The sequence below is a fragment of the Falco punctatus genome (assembly GCF_963210335.1).
Source record: "Falco punctatus genome assembly, chromosome: Z".
Taxonomy (NCBI): domain Eukaryota; kingdom Metazoa; phylum Chordata; class Aves; order Falconiformes; family Falconidae; genus Falco; species Falco punctatus.
In genome coordinates, this window is record NC_137586.1 from 28318004 (window position 1) to 28338465 (window position 20462).

General features: G+C 37.8%; 1 protein-coding gene across 8 annotated transcripts in view; it reads right to left on the reverse strand.

The window, feature by feature from the left end:
* Positions 1-20462, reverse strand: part of FCHO2 (FCH and mu domain containing endocytic adaptor 2) — a 99953-nt gene that overhangs the window by 7050 nt on the left and 72441 nt on the right. For 4 of the 8 annotated variants that reach the window (XM_080372228.1, XM_080372227.1, XM_080372233.1 and 1 more), the window contains 8 exons: positions 19973-20067; positions 14558-15067; positions 12830-12933; positions 10741-10870; positions 6732-6843; positions 5980-6135; positions 3746-3878; positions 811-1010 (listed from right to left, as the gene is read on the reverse strand). In XM_080372228.1, the coding sequence (XP_080228354.1) occupies positions 811-1010; positions 3746-3878; positions 5980-6135; positions 6732-6843; positions 10741-10870; positions 12830-12933; positions 14558-15067; positions 19973-20067 (1440 nt within the window). The other 4 variants (XM_080372231.1, XM_080372230.1, XM_080372234.1 and 1 more) reach the window with 3 other exon arrangements.

Consider the following 20462-nt stretch of genomic DNA (forward strand, 5'->3'; position numbering starts at 1 on the left):
CTTTGCCCTCTTCAAACTAAAAAGACTCTTCTGGGAATTAACAGTCCAGGAGTTACCTTACAGCTGGGAAGGTACCTATGTGCTACCAAACCACAGGTGCAGTGGTTGAAATCTGCTCACCTTTTGCTTTACCTATTCCCACTACCCTGTGCTTGTTTTCATAAACTTCCAGAAACATAATTACCCAAGATCTGTGTCTCACTTTCAAGTGCTGCTGTACATGTAGGCTTAGAAGGTGGTGGCTGGTAGCTGCTAGTCAGATAATACTCTGCATGATGCTTGAATTGAGTGACAGTGCTACTTGTCTTATGAAGAGTTCCTCAGTTACTCAGGTTTGGTTTAAACCCATTTCAATTAGAAGCTAATTTTTAAGCTAGAAAATCAAGAAATTCTTTCAAGAACTGCTTTTCTTCTACTCTCTCTCTCTAATCCATATATACATAAATATATTTATATAAACACACAAAATGTGTTTTAACCATTAAGAGATGATGTTTTCAAGTTACTGTATTAAAAATGTCTATCCTGTCTATTGGCCAAAAGAAAGCAAACATTGGAAATTTCATAAAGGCCTGTTTATTACACAGTTGGAATGGGTGTATATTGTCTCATTTTAGTTTATTCAAATTGGCTGCACATGGTCTGTTGTGAACCAGAAAATGTCCTAAATATCTGATAGTATGCATTTTATCACAAAAAAAAAATAAAAAATCAGCTGTTTCTTCCAGTGAAAATTTTCAGGCTGTCTATGACACTAATGAATGCCCTGAAATGAATCCAAAATAATAACCTCAAAAGTATTGATATTACCATTTTGCAGGTGGAAGTGATTGCATGTTTGTTACTCCTCCATCTACTGGTACCACAACCTGGACGTTAGAGAGCATACTAGGCACATTCATAGACTCTGGATTGTACTTATAATCCACTCTCACATCAGTAGTGCTAGCATTACATTTCCAGTAAGTTGCAAGATTTAAGGGAGTGGACTGGATGCCATTTGAGGATACCTGTAAAAGAATAAACCATTGAAAGTAGCTTAATTAAAATATTCCCCTTTTGGGCAGAGTGAGGTAATGATACAAATACAACTAAATCCTGACAGATGATCAAGACAACAATTGACCTCCGAGTCCTTAAATTGCAGAATTCTGAAGACCGTTGCAGCCTAAAGTAATTCCTCTTCTTTTAATTTTAAATTAAAATAATTAAAGAAAAGGTTTAAACTCCCTTTGGCCCATGAAGCTCCTTCCTGTTCTGGCTTTTGTAAGTCAAAATAATTTTGTTTTAGTCTTGTGTTCTGCCCCACACAAGAAGCATACCTGCAGCAAAACGCCTTCATCTTTAGCAGTTGCGTGCCATACCAATTCAGCTGCCCAAGCAGCCAGCAGCAGAGGGCAATACCTGTCACTGTGAGACAGGCAGCCAGCAAAACAATTCTTACCTATTCAAAGCATTATCTCCCTGCTGCAGATAAGCTGGATGCTGCTTCTGTGGCTGAGCTTGTGCTACTGCCCTGCTGCATCTCTACCACCTTCCTAGTGTACCCGAGGATACTGCTGTGTCCTGGTGTCCCTTCTCACCGTTCCTTGGCAGCCCAGAACCTTTTCTATTTGTCAGGGCTTCTGCGTGCCAATGCCTCATTTTTTCCCCAACAGTAAAGATCGTAAATAGATATCATTCTTCCACAGTACTCATTTCTCCAATCCAAAGAAATGTTTTGCTCCTTCCATCTTTCTCAGGAATTCTGTGTGCCTAACATGATTTTTATAGATTCAGTATGCCAAGATTTTAAACTATATTGGGAGGATGTGGAAACTACAATGGTATTAATAGCTGGACTAACAGGTTATTTTGTTCTCTGGTGTAGACAGTTGTCTCTGATGTTCAATGATTTCAACGGCGGCCTAGCAAATCCCTGTTCTCCCTTTGGAATGAGTCTGTCCGTCTTGAATTTTCAAGATTTTTTATTGACAGCCAGAACACCTTCTCACAGGTTCACCAAATAGTTGAGGTTGGAAGGGACTTCAGGAGGTCATCCTGTTCAACCCTGCTGTGCAAGCAGGGCCACCTTGAGCCAGCTGCCCAGGACCATGTCCAGGTGGCTTTTGCTTATCTCCAAGTATGGAGACTCCCACACTCCTAACACTCCTATGGGCAACCTGTTCCACTGCTCAGTCACCCTCTCACAGGAAAAAAAAGGTATTTCCTGATGTTCAGAGGGAACCTCCTGTGTTTCTTTTTGTGCTCATTGCCTCTGGTTCTGTCACTGGGCACCACTGAAAAGAGCCTGGCTCTGTCATCTTTACAATCTCCCTTCAGGTATTTGTATACACTGGTAAGATCCCCCCTGAGCCTTCCCTTCTCCAGGCTGAACAGTCCTAGCTCTCTGAGCCTTTCTTTGCAGGACAGATACTTCATCACCTTTGTGGCCCTTTACTGGACTCTCTCCAGTATGTCCATGGCCCTCTTGCAACGGACCACCCAGAACTGGACACAGTACTCCAGGTGTGGCCTCATCAGTGCTGAGAAGTGAAGGATCATCTCCCCTGCCCTACTAGCAATACTCTGCCCAATGCAGTCCATGAGACCATTTGCTGCCTTTGCAGCAAGGGTACATGATAGCTCCTGTTCATCATGGTGTCCCCCAGGACCCCCAGGTCCTTTTTTGCCAAGCTGATTTCCAGCTGGGCGGCCCCCAGCATATATTGGTGCATGGGGTTGTTCCTCCCCAGGTATGCTTCTTCTTGTTGAACTTCATGAGGTTCCTGTCAACCCGTTTCTTCAGCTGGTTGAGGTCTCTCTGGAGGGCAGAATGACCCTCTGGTGTATCCAAAAGGTCCTCCCAGTTCAGTGTCATTAGCAAACTTGCTGAGGGCACACTCTGCCCTACCATCCAGATCATTAATGAAGCTGTCAAACAGGACTGTAAACTCAGTATTGACCCCTGGGGTATGCTGCTAGTTACTAGCCTCCAACTAGATGTCATGCCACTGACCGTCACCCTCCGGGCCTGGCTATTCAGCTAGTTTTCAGTCCACCTCAGTGTCTGCTCATTCAGCCTGTACTTCACCAGCTTCTCTGGGAGGATGCTATGGGAAACAACATCAAAAGCCTTCCTGAAGTCTAAGTAGACAATATCCACTGCTCTCCCCTCATCCACCAGGGTAGTCTCTTTATCACATAAGTTCATCAGGTTGGTCAAGCATGACTTTTCTTTGGTAAATCCATGCTGACTATTCCTGACGACCTTCTTGTCCTTTGTGTGCCTGTAAATGGTTTCCAGGATGAGATGTTCCATTACATTGTGAGAGGTCAGAATATCAGACGTTCTCATATATCAGAATTCATCAGCTACAGCATCCAAAACTTGGGCAACTATAATCTCAAAGACAGTACCACTACAAACTCAACCAACCTCCCACCAAAACTCCTAAATTCAAGGAAAATTTGGCTTTGCTAACAAATACCTAAAGAAGCAATGTCTGAAGCTTGCACTTGTGAACTAGAGTGATGTGTGAGCAAGCTGAAACAGGTCATGAATCCAAGGGAATGACATAAGTGTAGCAGGAAGGCACTAAGTCTAGGCAGAGCCTATGCATTGTAAACAGTGACATATCCAGGACTGGCCTAGATGACAGATGACAGTTCATCTGCATGCTAGCAGGCAAAGAACAATTCTTTTAATTTCTGTGTACATACCAAATATGCCTTAAAATTTCCAAAGGGAAAAAAAAGTGTTTACCTGATACTTTAAAACATCCACATTGTAATAGGATGCAGATGGATTCTGCTCTGATAATTTCTTGAGGTAGACGGTTATAGCTTGCATGTTCATCCAGAAATCCTTAGTACTGGAGTCACTTTGTGACTGATCACTACAAGGAAGAAAGGTAAGTCAAAAGGCAACGGTGAGTTATTATTTTGGATCTCTAAAAATTAAGATTAGATCTTTCCTCTTCCTCACTATTTCAAGCAAGAATTTGTTCTAACGCTTTATTACACATAATTGTACCTTCCTAAATATTAAGACAAATTAACTGTTTGTTTTATCTGGTAAAAGTTCTCCTTCCAGGTTGTGGAGCAGTGAGTTTCCTCCAATGATGATCTGTATCACAAAACGGAGTTAGTGCTGAATTGGGATTTTACACTTAATAAAACACAATTTTAATAAAATTAGGTGCCTTAAGGATGTGTGGGACATGGGGATGAAAGTGGGATTTGAAGAGGAACATTATCCAATTTGGAATAAATCCTAAAATCATAATTAGCTTGGGTTATGACATATGCACTGAATTAAGATGTGCTGTATGTGTAACCATACTGTCATATATTTGTACAGTGTGAGCTTTCAAAATCTGTTCAGTTAAAAGTGATTTTCAGATTATTATAGACAATTGTTTCTCAGATACTTATAGTTGCATTCAATCTTAGTAACAATTTATATATCACTTCTATATGTAGGAAAGAGTGTACATGACTGCAAAAGCAAAATCCTGTTTGGGAGGTACTGGAGCATGGTGTTCTGCAGATCGAGAATATTTTCAGCTCTGGTTGCATCAGCCTTATTTTGAATAAGGATGAAGCTTTTAAGAAAACTGATTCAAAACCAAAATTCACATCACTGAAGAATCAAAGACCTCATCTGAATGTCTACGGATACAGTAAGGAGCTACATTCATCCCTAAAGAGGAGTACAGAGTGTGTCTGCAGAGTAAAAGTAAATATGACTGCAATGTGTTCAATATCCTAGAACAGTAACTTATGTACCAGTATTCTGTACAATTTTCTTAGAATTTCGTTCTCAATACACTGTTGCAATTAATGAAATTTCCATTTTCAGTAAAATATAAACATGTATCACTACAGAGGCCTTCCACAACTTAAATAAACGAAACCAGTAGTACAATCTTACTGCTGGTCTACAACCAAGTTAAATTCAAATCAGAAATTTGGACATCACAACAAATATCACTCTCATTAAAAACTTTACAAACACCAAGCAAATGATACCCTTTGCAATATATGACGAAAAGTCAAATTACTATTATTTGGGTTTAACTTTGTAAATATCATTACATGCATCCTCTCTAACTAATGAAGTGTTATTGCACTCACACAAGAATACCATTTTTATTTTTTTTCAATACGTACTTTTCCAGTATAATTCACCCTGTCATATACAGCTCTGCTAACATTCCAGTTATAAACTTTCATGTCAAAAAGCAATGAAGTTTAAATTTGTATGAATCATTCATTATATTATGAATGATCAAAATGAAATTAAATACAAAAGAATAGATGCATATGGTTTGAGTCTTTAATTCAGTAATTTATAAAATGTAGCATCTAAAAGTATTTAACTTGTTTTCAAATAATTTATCCCATAAATAAAATAGAAACCGCTCAGCTGAAACAGATGTCTGCTCAATAATTACAGCTTTTAAGATTTTTTTAAAAGATCTCCAAATGCTGTGATTTCAACACTTATCCTACTCAATTGGCAAACATTTTTCTTAAGAATTCTCCCAAACATGCTGCTATACACCTAGGAGATACAGTTATGTAGCTGATCTGATCTACTGTAGAAATGACACAGTTTAAAAATACACCAGTAACTGACAAATGAGATTAGGTGTAGCTCCTACTACTTGTTTTCCATTTAAATCTACTGTTTCATCATTTAATCTTACCAGTTACTACTGTAAAAAGAAATAATTCATAAAATGCATGTAAAAACACAGCTACATTTACAAAGTAATTTTTATGGCTGTTATACTCAGCAGAGTTTTCAAGTCCAGTAATCACTGAGATTTTTAATGGTGGCAGTGGAGAGAACTGAGCTGAGCAAGACTAATTCAGGAAATTAAATTATGTATTACCAAATCAACAAGACTGTAGAGAATTCAGATTTACATATATAACAATTCAGATTTTACAAATCACGTAGTTTGCTATTATATTAAAAAAATACAAAACCTGTATACAAGTTGTGCATTTGGAAGAATCTGCTCTAGTTTGCTTGTGTTTTTCACCCTGAAGCAGAGCACAGCTGGAGATGGGTTGCTGGTGAAGACTTTAATAATCCCACTTGGGAATGATACAGTCATATCACCAGTAATCTTCACAATGCATCTAGAAGAGAAAGAAAATATCAGTTTCATTGCAACTCATTAACTGTCTAATTTTAATACTAATTTTAAAGCAATCACTATGCTTTCATAATCTGATGACTGAAATTTCAAATATGGGTAATGTGACAATGTACTGTCATTTTCATCTTGGAAGTCAGATGAAATAAGTAAAGAAAAAAGTTTAGCTGGTTAAGCATACAGTAGTCTTGGTGGATATTTTTCAGGCTTTGAAAAACATGGCACAACTATGCTTAGGCGAGGTCTAAGTAGCATAGCAAGGGATGTGACAGAGGGAATGAGGTGCTTTTAGTTGCCCAAATATACATGTAGCACCTACCTGACTATGATAAAAAACTTCTCAGTTTCAGTGTTCTCGTTGAACACATTTTTGTAAAGCAGGGATATATGAATTCCCAGTGGGATGCCCGCCAATACAGAGCAACAAGCCACTGTTGTCATTTACACAGGGGACAAAAAGACCCCTTTGAATCCCCCTTCTAATATATATACATTTTCCCCCAAAAATATAAAAAATAAACCCGGTGTGTTTTTTTATTGTAATTTATTACATTCAAAACAATTCACTATTTAACTAACTTTGTGGGATCTGCTCCTTTAAAGTAGGCGTTAACAGATTCAGTAAGGGCTACTGCAACAGGCAAGGTGTCCTGGTTTCCAAGGCTGACAGGGCTGGGACCACGTGAAACACCTAGAATACATACATACAGTGTATAGGTTTAATTTTCAAAGAGCTTAGCAATAGATTTCAGAATGGTTTACTACATCTGTAATTTTCACAAGAGGTTACTACCATCAAGGTCACAGTAGCATCTGAAGTATTACTCGATATATATGTAGAAAAATATAAACATAGTACAGTACAGTTGTACCATCAAAACACTGCTTAGCAGCCTAAGAAAACAGGACTATCAGTATGACATTATGTAAATGGACACAAGGAAATACATATGAGACAGAGCAACACTGCACTAAAATGGCTACAGAGGAGAGTGAAGTCAACAGATTCAAAGAAAATTAGACATTGACTAGGATACTTAAAAAAAACCCCTCTACTGTATGCTTATTGTACCGAAGAATGCATGATAACATGGCCAGAGAAATGCAAAGACTTCACTTAAAGTATGCATGAATTTAAATGCAAATGCATTAATATTACCCCACATAAGCAAACTGTTGAATATTCTTTTGACTATTTCACCCAACAAAGACTACAATTCCCCAGGAGAAATTGCTGGAGAAGCCTTCACAGAAGACTTTGCCAAAACAACACAATTCCAATGCATGGCTATAAAAATCAACTCTGACCTCATGCTACAGCTTTTTGAAATATGTGCGTACAATTGATGAAACCAGTTCTCATGAGATTTTACTTTTTGCCAGTGTTTTATATCTGTACTGAATATAAAAGACCATACTGGAAGTTCCATCTTTTTATTAGTGCAGCAGCACAGTGGAGAGCATCTTAATAATTTTTTGTACCACTGCTGAAATGGCCTGTATCACATAATATTATCTATCAAAAAGGAGGCGCAATCTTTCTCTTTTCATGAGCAAAATGAGAATTTTTCTTTCATACTGTAGAATACTTTACAATACATATAATCCTGCTCATCCATATAATACTGCTCATGGCAAACTAATCCTAATTACTCTAAAACTGTGGCTGTGCCTCCTCAGCTCTTTCAGAAGCAAAAAGGAAGTCTGGACGTCCTTCACAGGTCTAGTATCTGAAAATCATGAAGAATAATGCAAATATATAAATTATATTCCTATCAGTGAAAGACAAAGACTGATTTCTTGAGTGGCGAGTGAAATTTATTGCAAATAACAACACTACTTACACTGTTTTTGGGGAACACCAAAGCAAATACACACACACACACACTCACACACACACACTCTCTCTCTTTCACACACTTCTCCAAGATGTATTTGAGGGACTACAAATGAGATCACTTCTCTCTTATTTGCTTCTGCCCTCACTGTTCATCACTCTTTGATTCATCAAAAATCTAAGGATTCTCCTAAACAACAATAAATTGAAGCAAGCATAACTGTTTAACCTAACTCCAGAAGTCATTGGTTTGTTATCTGGCTGCTGAAAACACCATGTGATGCAGTGATATCCAACTTCAGGGCCTTCCACGCCTGCTGCAAGCTCTCAGAGGGACGGGACGTCACAGAGCCGCACCAAGGTGGGCTTGCTGCATCTCAGGCTGCAGCCGAGCTTAAGGCTGCAGTTCTAGTACCCTCAGCAGTAACAGCAAAACTTGCTTTGATGCCCTGCTACCTGCCTCCGCCTCATTAACAGCCCCTGAGCTGTGCTGACACAACAGCCGGTGATACAACCATGCCAACAGTTGCATTGACACACTCAAGGAAGATGCCAAACTGCAGGACAAAAGACTTTATCATTGGTCATAAAATGGGCAAATAAATAAACCTGATCAAATGGTTTTAGATCAGTTTAGGAACAAAGATTCAGACAATTTTAATATTGGCTAAATTGCTGTCATGAAAACAAAATATTTTTTGAAAAAGACTATCTTTGTTATCAAATATTTGTATTACATGTAAATACAGAAATATTTTTACCTACTTGTCTTATGAGAATAAGGATTGTCAAAGTGAAAATGTATTCACTTTACTTGAAAGAAAGTAGTAATGACAAACCAAAGAAGTGAGACGGAATTTCAGCTTGTTTTGGGGGGCTGAGGAGCAGGGGGATAGACAGAAATTACATAAAAGCAGTTATATCAAGTTTTGGTGATTTCAGCAAAATAAAACGTGTTAAGTAATTGAGAGTTCAAAATACTTGTATCTCCCAGGTACCAGGAATAGCTGGAGAAACTTATTTCAAAAGAAATACAATTTTATTAGATGTAGTGTATTAGGATGATTAGTTAACATGTAAATCTGCTTTGAGTACAATACCTGGTGGTGTCTCACAAAGCTTTTCAATTGTGGGAAGATTTCCAATGAAAAGATCATCCTCTATTACATTTAAATGAAACAGAACATTGCAAGAAAACAAAATATTTCAAGCAAAAATAGATGTTAAAAAAATCAATGTATATAAAAATACTTTGCAAATTAAAACAAGGCTAAAGCATAAAAGCAACATTCAATTATGCATGCCTTAAAGTTCGCTTGGAAAATTAGAGTCTCCATTAAACTTTCCATTATTCAGAACAAATGGGGTAAGGGGAACACTGGTTTGTGCAAAATAGAGAGAATATTATAGAATAGAGAATAGAGAGAAAAAAAGAATAGAGAATGGAGTGCAGAGTATATCCTCATGTGCCAAAGCCTTTCAGCTGTTTGCACTGTCCTTCCCAGCCCTTCAGGACTATTTAATTCAAACAGTCAGTGCAGATGGAACTGGCTTTGTTTATTTTTGCTAGGCCAGGTTAATAACCATGTCAAACCTTGGTGTCAGCACATACCTCCTTATGTCCTCCCTCATCTCATGATTTCACTCTGTCACTGTCCCCAACAACACACACACTCAGAGCTGGTGTTATTGATGCTGCTGCCAACTGCTGGTTCCTTGCTACCAGTGCTGAGGCCTGAGGATGTGAGCCCAGATGGACTTTGGCAACCAAAATACCAGTTATCTTTCTGTGATGGTTCTTCTCAGCATTTGGAAAACTGGTGTACACTGAACTGTAGCACCTAAGGCTGGGCAGACCTTACTAGTTCTGGTCCTGCATAGGGTGGCAACTGCTGCACTGCTTTCACTGCAGAACTCCCACTAGAAGCTGTGCAGATGCTCTCCTGAGCTGCTGAGCCTGGGCAAGGAATCCTTCACATGAGTAACATTCACAGATAACCAACTGAGTGCTAACTCAAGAATCTGATTTAATTTGGGGTTTAAGTTGTAATAATGTCCAGGAACTAAATACTTTTCTGCTAAAGAAACAAGTTAAAACATCTTAAATAAACCCACAACAAACCAAAAGACCCTAATAACTCTCCTTTTGATTTGTTATAACCAAATACCAAAACTGAAGGACTTTCCTTTAAAAACATGAAATTAGTGGCAACACATTTGCTTTTCATCATATTTTTTTGGATGTTTGTTTTGCTTTTACTAAACACCTCTGTTTAGCTTATATACTTCACTAACTTGAAGAAAAAGATGCATTAGTTTAATTTTTTGGAAACTGCAATTACAGGATAACAAATAAAATAAAAAGAGCATAAAAGGACTCCATTTTAAGAACATTTGTATTCATTCAAATTTATCAGTATCCCAAAATATTTCTGCACCTATATAATAATATCTGAACAAATACATGTTAACATTTTGTGCTTGATGAATGGATATACAAGCATACCAAATAAGAACCCATGGAATATTAATTTTGAAAAATATTTCTCTGAAGAACATGCCATAATTTGATCTATGGTCTAATCTAATTAATCCACTCTCCTGTCTTTCTGTGTCATTTAGAAGCAGGTATTGCAAAGGATGCTTGAAGTACCTAGACTGGACTCACGTATGGAACAACTAAGTCCAATGGAACCTAGTGGCAGAATTATGCTATTTCTAAAATAAGTTAAAATGGTTACTTTAACTTACCAACTGTAGGTGTGTTTGCTGCACTGAGGGATGCAGAAGAGGATATTGAGGAAATGCTCTCTGCACGTGCCAAGGGAGCTGCAGGAGGTGGACTTGAGTTAGAAGTCAACGGAGGGCTGAATGGCCTAGGCTGAACAAAAGAGATTACAAAAGTATTACATAATGTGGTTTTAAAGAGATGAAAAAAAGACTGTAAAGAGTCTTACTTTCATGCCCCAGTCAATTTCACAGTGTTTCTTAACACAATTCCTTTATTGCTTTATCTACCCTGGGGTTTACAGTAAAACAGAGAATCCACATTTTCCATTGGAATCAATTCCATTATTTCATAGATTACCATTATTAATTTTTTGCCTGGGTAGTTAAGTCTAATATATTTGATTACGTAGCAGCTGGTCAATAATTGTGCTATAACACTGTAGCGGAACCTAAGCCTACAGCCCTGTGTATGTGTGCAACAAATGTGGATTTACAGAGCTAAAGGAGAGCTACTAACAAACTGGAACCGAGTCCAGCAGAGGGCAACTAAAATAGTTGAGACTGGAGTAAGTGAGAGAGAGGGACAATCTCAAGAACCTGGGTTTGTTCAGCCTGGAGAACAGAAGTCTAAGGAAGGATCTACTAGCAGTCCTTTACTAGCTAAAAGAGGGTACAAAGGAGGAGGAGACAGGCCCTTCTCAGAGATGCAAGAGCTACAGCAAAGGAACTCAGGGACAAAATTCCTTCTTATAACCTCATGGTTAAACCCTGGGACTGGTTGCCTAAAGAGATATTAAGATTTCCCTCTCTGGATATTTTCAAAACTCAGCATGTCCCTAAGCAACCTTCTTTGGACCTTCTTTGAGCAGGAGGTTGGCCTAGAGATCTTCAAAAGTCCCTTCCATCCTAAATCTCTGGGTGGTTTTATGATTCACTTAACTGTTTGGTTGTTTGGGGTTTTTCGTTTTTGGGGTTTTTTTGTGGTTTTTTTTTTTTTTAATTTTGGTTCTGTCACACTTGTTGCTGAGTATGTAGCTTTTTATACAGACTATGGAAATTGTAATAGGAGTGGAAGACAACTGACAAGCTTCCACTTGTATACAGGTAATAGCCAATTTCTAAAATAACAGTATAAAATGAATGCATCTTTGTGCAGAATCTTACTTTATAGCAGAACAGTACCAGCTAAATTTGTCTCTTTAATTATGATGACATGAAGAACAGATTCCTTGGTTTAAGACCAATTACTACAATTTTATATTGGAATGAGAAAAGAATGTCAAAATGAACCCTATTCTGAACTTACAAAAATACAGAACAGTTTAAAATGTTTCAGTTTTGTCAAAGCATAAGACCAGAATTTTGTCCCTAACAAGAACATGGTGAAAATACCTTGCTACTTCGAAAGAGAGTAAGAGGATCTTACCATGGTAAGATTTGTGCAAGTCAGTAAGTCAAATGAAACCCAAAGAACCCTACTACTAGCACAGCTTGGTCTGACATGCTGTCTGCGTATCTGCATTCTTTGCCACGCTCCGTATCAGCAGGTGGACCTGCACTGCGGGCCGTAAGCAGAGATGCAGGCAAGTGAGTAGCCTCTCACTATCCCAACGGGCAGCTGCTGCAGCCTGCCACTTCCCTTCTCCACCAACCCGCACCAAGGGCAAGTGCAGGGAGAAGTCACAGCAGGGCTACTTGTGTCAACACAGGACTGATAAAGATCTGCTTAATGCCATGCATTCCGCAAAGCTTTGGTGATATCCCTGAATCAATGGAGCTTTGTTAGTAACCTCTCTAGTATTTTACATTTTGAAAACTTCAAATTCATACACTTGCTATCCCTTCATTATCAAATTACTGATTCATTCAATTAAAAACATTCAGCTGATGCAAAAATTATGTTTTGGACCTTCATAGTTCTGTTAAGAATTACTTTGTTATAGTAAAATAATTACCATGAACACCTTCCATGCCTGACTGCCAACGGTGAAAATCTGCTTATGTGATTCTTTGAACATTAGCTGGAAAATAACTCCACTGTAACAGTGTAAATGAAAGGTGTATCTAAAATACAGTTACAATGGAAAATTAAGAAACAATCAATACATACTATTTCATTAATCCCACTAAGTTTCCCAGTAGACAGCTTTGTTCTTGAAGCAGGCCTTGGAGGGGGTACAATGGTGCCTACAGAGAGAGGAGTTGTGGGCCTTGCTGAAAGAAAGCAAATTTAAGGAAACAAATATTAGAAAAGTCACACTGAACATAAATACATACTCACTTGAACAGAACAACTGGAAGTTAAGTTTCGGTTAGAAGTTCCTATCTTACAAGCTCCATTCTGTAAGATTTACCACAAATCACAAATGCTTTTAAAATGGGACCATGTGATACCCTGAAAAGTGACCCTAAAAAAATGGCATCATGGGCTTTCTCATTGCTCTCAAATGATTTTATACCAGCTTTTCTTGGAGGTTTGTATGCAAAAAGATGGTTTAACCGAGTTTCCTCTTATGTATAATTGATGTGGATTCAGAATATAGGATAGTACTTAATGTCTCACCACAAATGGAAAATTCAGTGGAAATTCATATTTCATCCTGGCTGACAATGGCATAACTGCTTATATAAAATTTTGCCCACTGAAATACCACTGACTTCAATAAGTATACACCAGTGTAAGAGATAAATTACTCTGTTGATTGTAAGAACACACTAACTCCTACTTGTTTTTATTAATATATTAATAATTGTTTAGCTGAGCTATAAGATGTTTAAAAAACCACCTGCCCCCATGTCCTTCTAAACCTAACAAACAACTAACAGATGGTGGCAGCAGTACAAAGATGCCACTTTTACAAAGTCACTTTTCTGAATTGAACGAATAGAACTGTATTTCAAAATAAATGTTAGATCCTATCCAATGAGTATGCCAGATATAAAATTAACTCCAAATCAAACTGAAATCCTAATATATGACTATGTTGTTGCAGCACATCCTGTTGTCTCCCTCAAATTATTCTGGATGGTTCTTTTTAAATTAAATTAGTTAATATTATTTAAAAGGCAACTTTTAAGTGGGGAGTGGTCTCAGCCATTCAGCACAACTCTGCTGTCATTTAAGTACAGGAGTTTCATCACTGACTTGGGAAGAAGGAAATTAGGCTAATACTGACCACATCCACCTTATGAGCTGCAAACTCAAATGTCCCCAGATAAATTAACTTCTAAAATATCAGTCATTCCTGTAAAATTCTTATTATGCCCCAAGACAACAGTGCATACTAAACACTGAGTAGTCTGTGGCAGTACCAGAGGTATTCAATGAGTCATGGCATGCTTGCCCAAATGCACTTTCCTTTGCCCGCTTAGTATGTAGCATTACCATGATAGCATCTGTGCTTCAAAATACTGGGTGTTGAAAAGGAACAGTTTTAAATCCAATTTATTTATTTAATATGAAAATATTTATACAAAGCCATTTGGGAACGGAATTGTTTTCGCAAATTCAATCACTTAAATCTTTAACATCTCGCTGCTGTCCCACATCCCATAGACATTCCTATTTCTAGAAAAGTAAAGCTCTGCACAGTTAAGAGAAAGCAATGCTTTCAATTGAATAATTTGAATTTTTATTATTTCAAGCTGAATATTTACTACATTGTCCTAACTGTCAAGGAAGTTGGTGCTAACAAGCAGTTTAGTATATTCAAAGTAAGAAGATGAGTTAATTTTAACATCAGGTGAGCAATAATAACAAAAAGAAAAATAATTCCAAAGCTTTCTTTTTGGAATCAGCTATTAGCAAAAAGCAGTACACAATGCATGCTTGTCATACCCTTATTTGTATGAGCACAAGAAGACACTAAACTAAAGTCCAGTAGTGCTGAAGATGATGCAGAAGAAATTTCAGCAGTAGTGCCAGTTTCTTCAATGAGTAATTGTTCATGGCATATAGTATTATTGAAAAGGTCACTTTGATCCTCAGAAGCACAGCCGCTGGAATAATTCCCAAGCAAGGCAGAAGAGGCAAGGCAGGCATTTTCAGGTTTAAAATGCAATCTTTGGGGGTCCTTCTTGTCTGTGCTTGTGTGTCTAATTGTAAGAAGTTCATCAGCAAAGGAAATCCACTGACTCTGAGACCAGGACACAGAGGATAAAGTACCGGTACTCCCTGATGGCGCTCCTGTAACACCAGATTTGCACAAAGTGCTAATGGTAAAATCTGGTGAGGATGGGCTTGTAGACCCAGAATCTGTCTGGCGTCCAAGCAAAGACTGAGATATTCTACACCCAGGCAAATCAGTGGTAGATGAGGAGGAGTTCATATTGTGTTCTTTTAGTGTAGCTGAAGGAAAAGGATAGAATTGAAACTAGGACCAAAAGATAAAATTTTCAATATTCAAAAAAGTATTCAATATCCACTGCAAGAGGATTACTAGCCAGCATGAAAAATAACTGCTCTACTAGGCTAAAAATCCCATCACTTACAAATGAAAGGAAACATCACATGTACTTCACGCATACTGCTAACCATGTCACTTCCCATTTTTCTAAGTAACCCAAAAAGTAATTTACTGTGTTTGTCTCCAGGTAAGGCCCTACATCTCATGACTTTCCTTATTCCTCCAACTTCCTCCCTGTCGTTTTCCTCTGATCTTTGTCTTCTTCTTGCACCCTACTCTATTTTTGTTTCCTGTACATAGCTTTCCGCTTTTAATTTCTTTCAAATTTATTTAAAAACCTATCCTATTCCTGTTCCTTCCAAACTTTTTTACCCTTTTACCCTCAACATTTGTAATGGGAAGGTCCAACATAAACAGCGGTCCAGTGAACAAATGAAGGCAATGCAGTCATGAGACACTGTTTGAAATTCTTCTATCTGTATTAACCCATATCTAGTAAGTAACTTTAAGCATGAGGCAGTTTATTTCCTCTCCTATCCTGTAGTCTTCAGGCTTCTGGAAAACATGAGTTTCCACAAATATCTCCTGCACTTGGCTGTGCCTGTTGCAGTAGGTGACAACAGAAGCAGGAAATAGAAATTCTCAACTCAAAAAAAGTCAATTCTCAACATCTTGCAGATTGGCAAAGCTAGGAGCAACAGCAGAGTGACGTACAGAATCAAAAAAAGAGGGCAACACGTTCAGAAGTTCAGATCAGAAGTATAGCTACCCTCTTCACTGCAGTCCTTTTGCCACAAACAAGTACATTCTCTAAGCCTGTTACAGATTTGTTAATAAGTTAAGATTGATTGACTTTATTTGATTTTATAAAATAATTTTTTGATATAGAGGGGTAAAAAAATGATTTTTAGTGAAACTTATACAGTAAAAGCTGTTATGAGATCCTCTGTATAGTCCCATACCAAGGCCAGAAGAATGGGCTAGAATCATTGTTAAAACTTAGGTAATAAATTTAGGGTTTGAAAGGTTTTTTTGTAGTTAACTAGTCTTCTGTATGTAGAAAGTGTATTGAAATGTCCGAATATAGGATTAATGGGAACTGGGGAGAGTGGACTGGAACAGCTTGTAGTTGCCTGCCAAGGAACCGTGAACTTTAGTAAAAGGTAATGCCGGCAGGGGGAGATCGCAACCACCGACTCATATACCACCTACCCAAATCGTACCCCAGACCCATTTCTGGACCCTTCTAACCTTTACTGCGCAGAATCGGATATGGGAGGAGAGTATGTTAAAGATTTATGGGAAATATTATGATTATGCATGAATACTTAATGAATATGCATGAATAAGTTCTATATATGGTGTCTGATTTTGAAACCTGGTGTGCGTCGATCATGAGAGGACTCACTCACGCACCCGGCCGTCAATAAAGAAGTGTCTGCTTATCTACATCACATTGGTGTCGATAAGTTCTTCATTTCGAGATTTCGGTAACAAGCCCACATAAACATTTTTAATGCAGCCTTCCCTTTCTAACAGGTATCTTAAATATAATTCAAAAGCTTTAAAATACTACTATAAATCCTATTCAAAACCCAATGTGGAAATGTCTGAAACTATTTAAAAAATACATATGGATGAAAATGAGGAAGATAAATAAAAAGAACCATTTTTACAATATCAATAGCTGGCTGTCCTGGTTTTGGCTGGGATGGAGTTAACCTTCTTAGTAGCTAGTACAGTGCTGTGTTTTGGCTCTGATATGAGATAACACACTGATTTTTTTAGTTGTTGCTGGGTAACGTTTATGCTAAGTCAGGGATTTTTTGGTTTCTTGGGCCCTGCCAGCCAGAGGGCTGGAGGGGCACAAGAGACTGGGAAGGGACACAGCCAGGACAGCTGACCTGAACCAGCCAAAAAAGTATTCCATACCATGGGACATCATGCTTGGTATGTAAACTTGGTGGGTTAGCTGGGGGTGGGGATCATTGCTTGGGGACTGGCTGTGCATCTGTCAGCAGGTGGTGAGCAGCTGTGCTGTGCATCACTTGTTTTCTTTTCTCCCTTTTCCTTTGGATTTTATCCTTTTCCCCACCTTTTTGTTATAACTGTTGTTATTATTATTAGTGTTATTGTTTTGTTCTTACCTTTATTTTAAAATTCTGTTTAAATTATTAAATAGTTCTTATCTCAACCCTCAAGTTTTACACTCCTCTCCAATTCTTCTCCCCATCCCTCGAGGTGTAGGGGGGTAAGTGAGCAAGTGACTATGTGGTGCTTGGTTAAACCACGACACTGGCTAAAAAACCTGTTGTGTTTGTTCAAGGTAACAAAGTTAGCTTAAACTTCTAATAAAGCAGAATTATTAATGGATGACCAAAGTTTACTTCTGTGATGCATAAATCACTGTCTGCTGGAATACCATGGTAGTGTAAGTGTTCAATCATTAATACAGAGTTAGAAAACAGTATCTAAAATGTTTTAACAGGAAAAAAACCCGTAATCTATGGGACATGCTACATCATGATATGCAGATATGCTGTATACAAAACAACTAATTTAAGTAAATTAAGTTTTAGATTGAGATTTTCAATAGCTTTAAGCATCAGCTTACCTACATTAACCTTCAAGTTGAAGATAAAACACTGACTTCAAGGAAAATAAAATCAGATCACTTGTGTATTTTTTTAAGTCTTTAGAACAAAGCTGCAGGTTAGTGAGCATCAGAACTTGATTTAAACAAGAATATGACCTACATTGATCCAGTATTTTTCCCCCCAAAATACATGAATAATTCGTTATGCTTTTGAACACCCGCTTTTTAATTAACTACATGGATCATTTCACAAGTCTAAGTATCTTATATAACTCCTGAACGAACAATCCTTTAAATAATTATGTAGCAGATAAAAGTTTGCCAAGGCACAGATGTCTTATATTTAAAATTTACTTATGCTCACAGCACACTATTTTCCTCCAATTTCAGTGACATGTAGGGCTCTGTGCATATGCTTCTTTTGGGTATGAAGGCTTGGCTAGATGACTCCCTCCCCTCGATACGGCTGCAGAGGATGTTATGAATACCAATTACCTGCCAGTATTCAACAGCCAGAGACTACTTTCTCCACACTTTGCTGCCAAGAGGGACTGTATGAACATTTCCCACCCTGCTTTGACTTCCCATCCAGGAATAGCAATAAACAACTTGATGCAATAACAACAACAGCACAACAAATAAAGTGTCCTCTGCCTTCCTCTACAGATTCCAACACCAGACAAAAGCTAGCAAAATATTATTTTGAGAAAGCAGCACTTCTTTTCAGCATATTACAGTAATATACATCTATATATAATTTATCCTTCAATATGTTACAAATTTGGATCCAATACTAACCAATAACTGGGTATCTAAGTGAGGAAGAGACAATGTAATGATTTCTGTAAGCCAGAAACATTACTGTTAAAACCCGTAACTGTTAAGGAATGTGAATTTGTAGCAAAAGAATAAGCTCTACTTAAAACCCGAAGGGTTACATAGCAATGCTGGTTGCCGCTAAAAGGACATTATGAAGGCCAAGAAGAATTAACACTAGTTGTGCAGAATTCCCCTATCAATACAAGTACTCTTATTATTCTTCAATCCGCATGATCAAGTACAGAGAAAAAAAGCTAGAAAGCCATGATTGTGAACAAAGAAGTATAGTCTGTTACAATTTTTTGAACATGAATACCTAGCTAAAAGAAATAGTGAACACTTCCTCAGGCATGTGGCATTCATTTCTGTGCAACAAGATAGCAGGGGTTTGAAAACAGATATGCAGTAGGTAGACTGAGAAAAGCTATGGAAACAGCATACCTGCTGTTAGTAAATAGTAGATTGTGCTTTAAATCTGAGAAAATTAACATAAATAATAAACAATTTAAGTAAGTACTTTTACTAAGCAGGTCCTAACATTGCCATAATACCTGCTATTGTTTCAGTCTCTCATTCCTTTTTCTGAACTGGTTTCTCAACAACTCGTGCTCTCAGCATCTTTAACACATATACCCACTCATATGCTGTTCTGCCTCCCTCTCCTTCACTGCCTTTTGAATGTGACAATCAATATTGGCTATTTGTGTGGAAATTTTTTTCTCCCCAAAAACAGGTTTCAGGAAAGCCTAACAGTGTCCTGCCCACACTAATATCTTCCAGAATCTTGCTCCCCAAAATTCCCATGCAACACCTGCCCTACCCCTCTCATACTCCTCAGTCCACCCTTTTCCTCCCAATGCCCCAGCTTCAGGGTCTCCCCTTAATTCTGTTCTCAGTCCTGCCATTTTCATTTGGCTCCCCTTGGATTATGTTCACACATCTGCTAACAGAATCATGGTTTCCTACAGGAAATGAGTTCTTCACAGCAAAGCTCCAAGGTGCCTTCAAACTGCAAAGCTCAATGGACTTTCCTGGAAAGAAGAAACCTGTCCCTATTCACAGTGCAAGCTCAGCTTGTCTCACAGTTGCTGTGACAACCTCCATTTAATCTCCCAGCCCTACCAGCTGAAAAAATAGGATTATTTTCTAGATGGTGATTTTTTTTGGAAAGTGAGAAAAGGTGATAAAAAATGGTAGAAGCAAGACAGAATTTTCCTAAGGTGTCTAGTGTCCCCTCTTCCCCCTTGCTCCCTAGCTTGAAAGTCTGATAGACTGCACCTTCAGTTGTATATTACTTATAAGATAGTACACTCTTTACAAAAGTCTTTAATTTCAATAGTCAAAGCATGTCCCCTTGGCAGTAATTAAAAAACCAACAACAGAACATTAAGAAGCATGTAGAGGAAGCATTTTTCTACTATCAATATTCTACCTGAGGAGGATGAGGATGCCAAGGAAGCTGAAGAGGAAGATTCAAGAGAACTGCTGAAGAGCGGATCCCATGTCAGGAGGTCACTGTTCCCTTTTCTACATTAAAAGTTACAATTGGAATATAAATGAAAGATGCATATACTCATAAAAATCAAACTACAACTTCAGTTAGTTTGATAATATAACAAAAACAATGATATGATAAATACATTTGACAGATCACCTTTATTAATCTCGCATCTAAAATGTACTTAGGAATTATAGATCAAGGAACTGATTTACATGTAAAGAGAATATCTGAACTGACACCATGGTACAAGTTTGTGTGTGGACAAATTCATAATATCAGTTAAATGATTGTCCTTCTCAAGGAGATATACATCTTCAAATCCATTTATTTCAGTATCTACATATATAAGCAACATATACAGAGCTGTCCAAATTTGGGGCTTGTAAACACTTAACACTTTACCATGGAACACTATAGGATA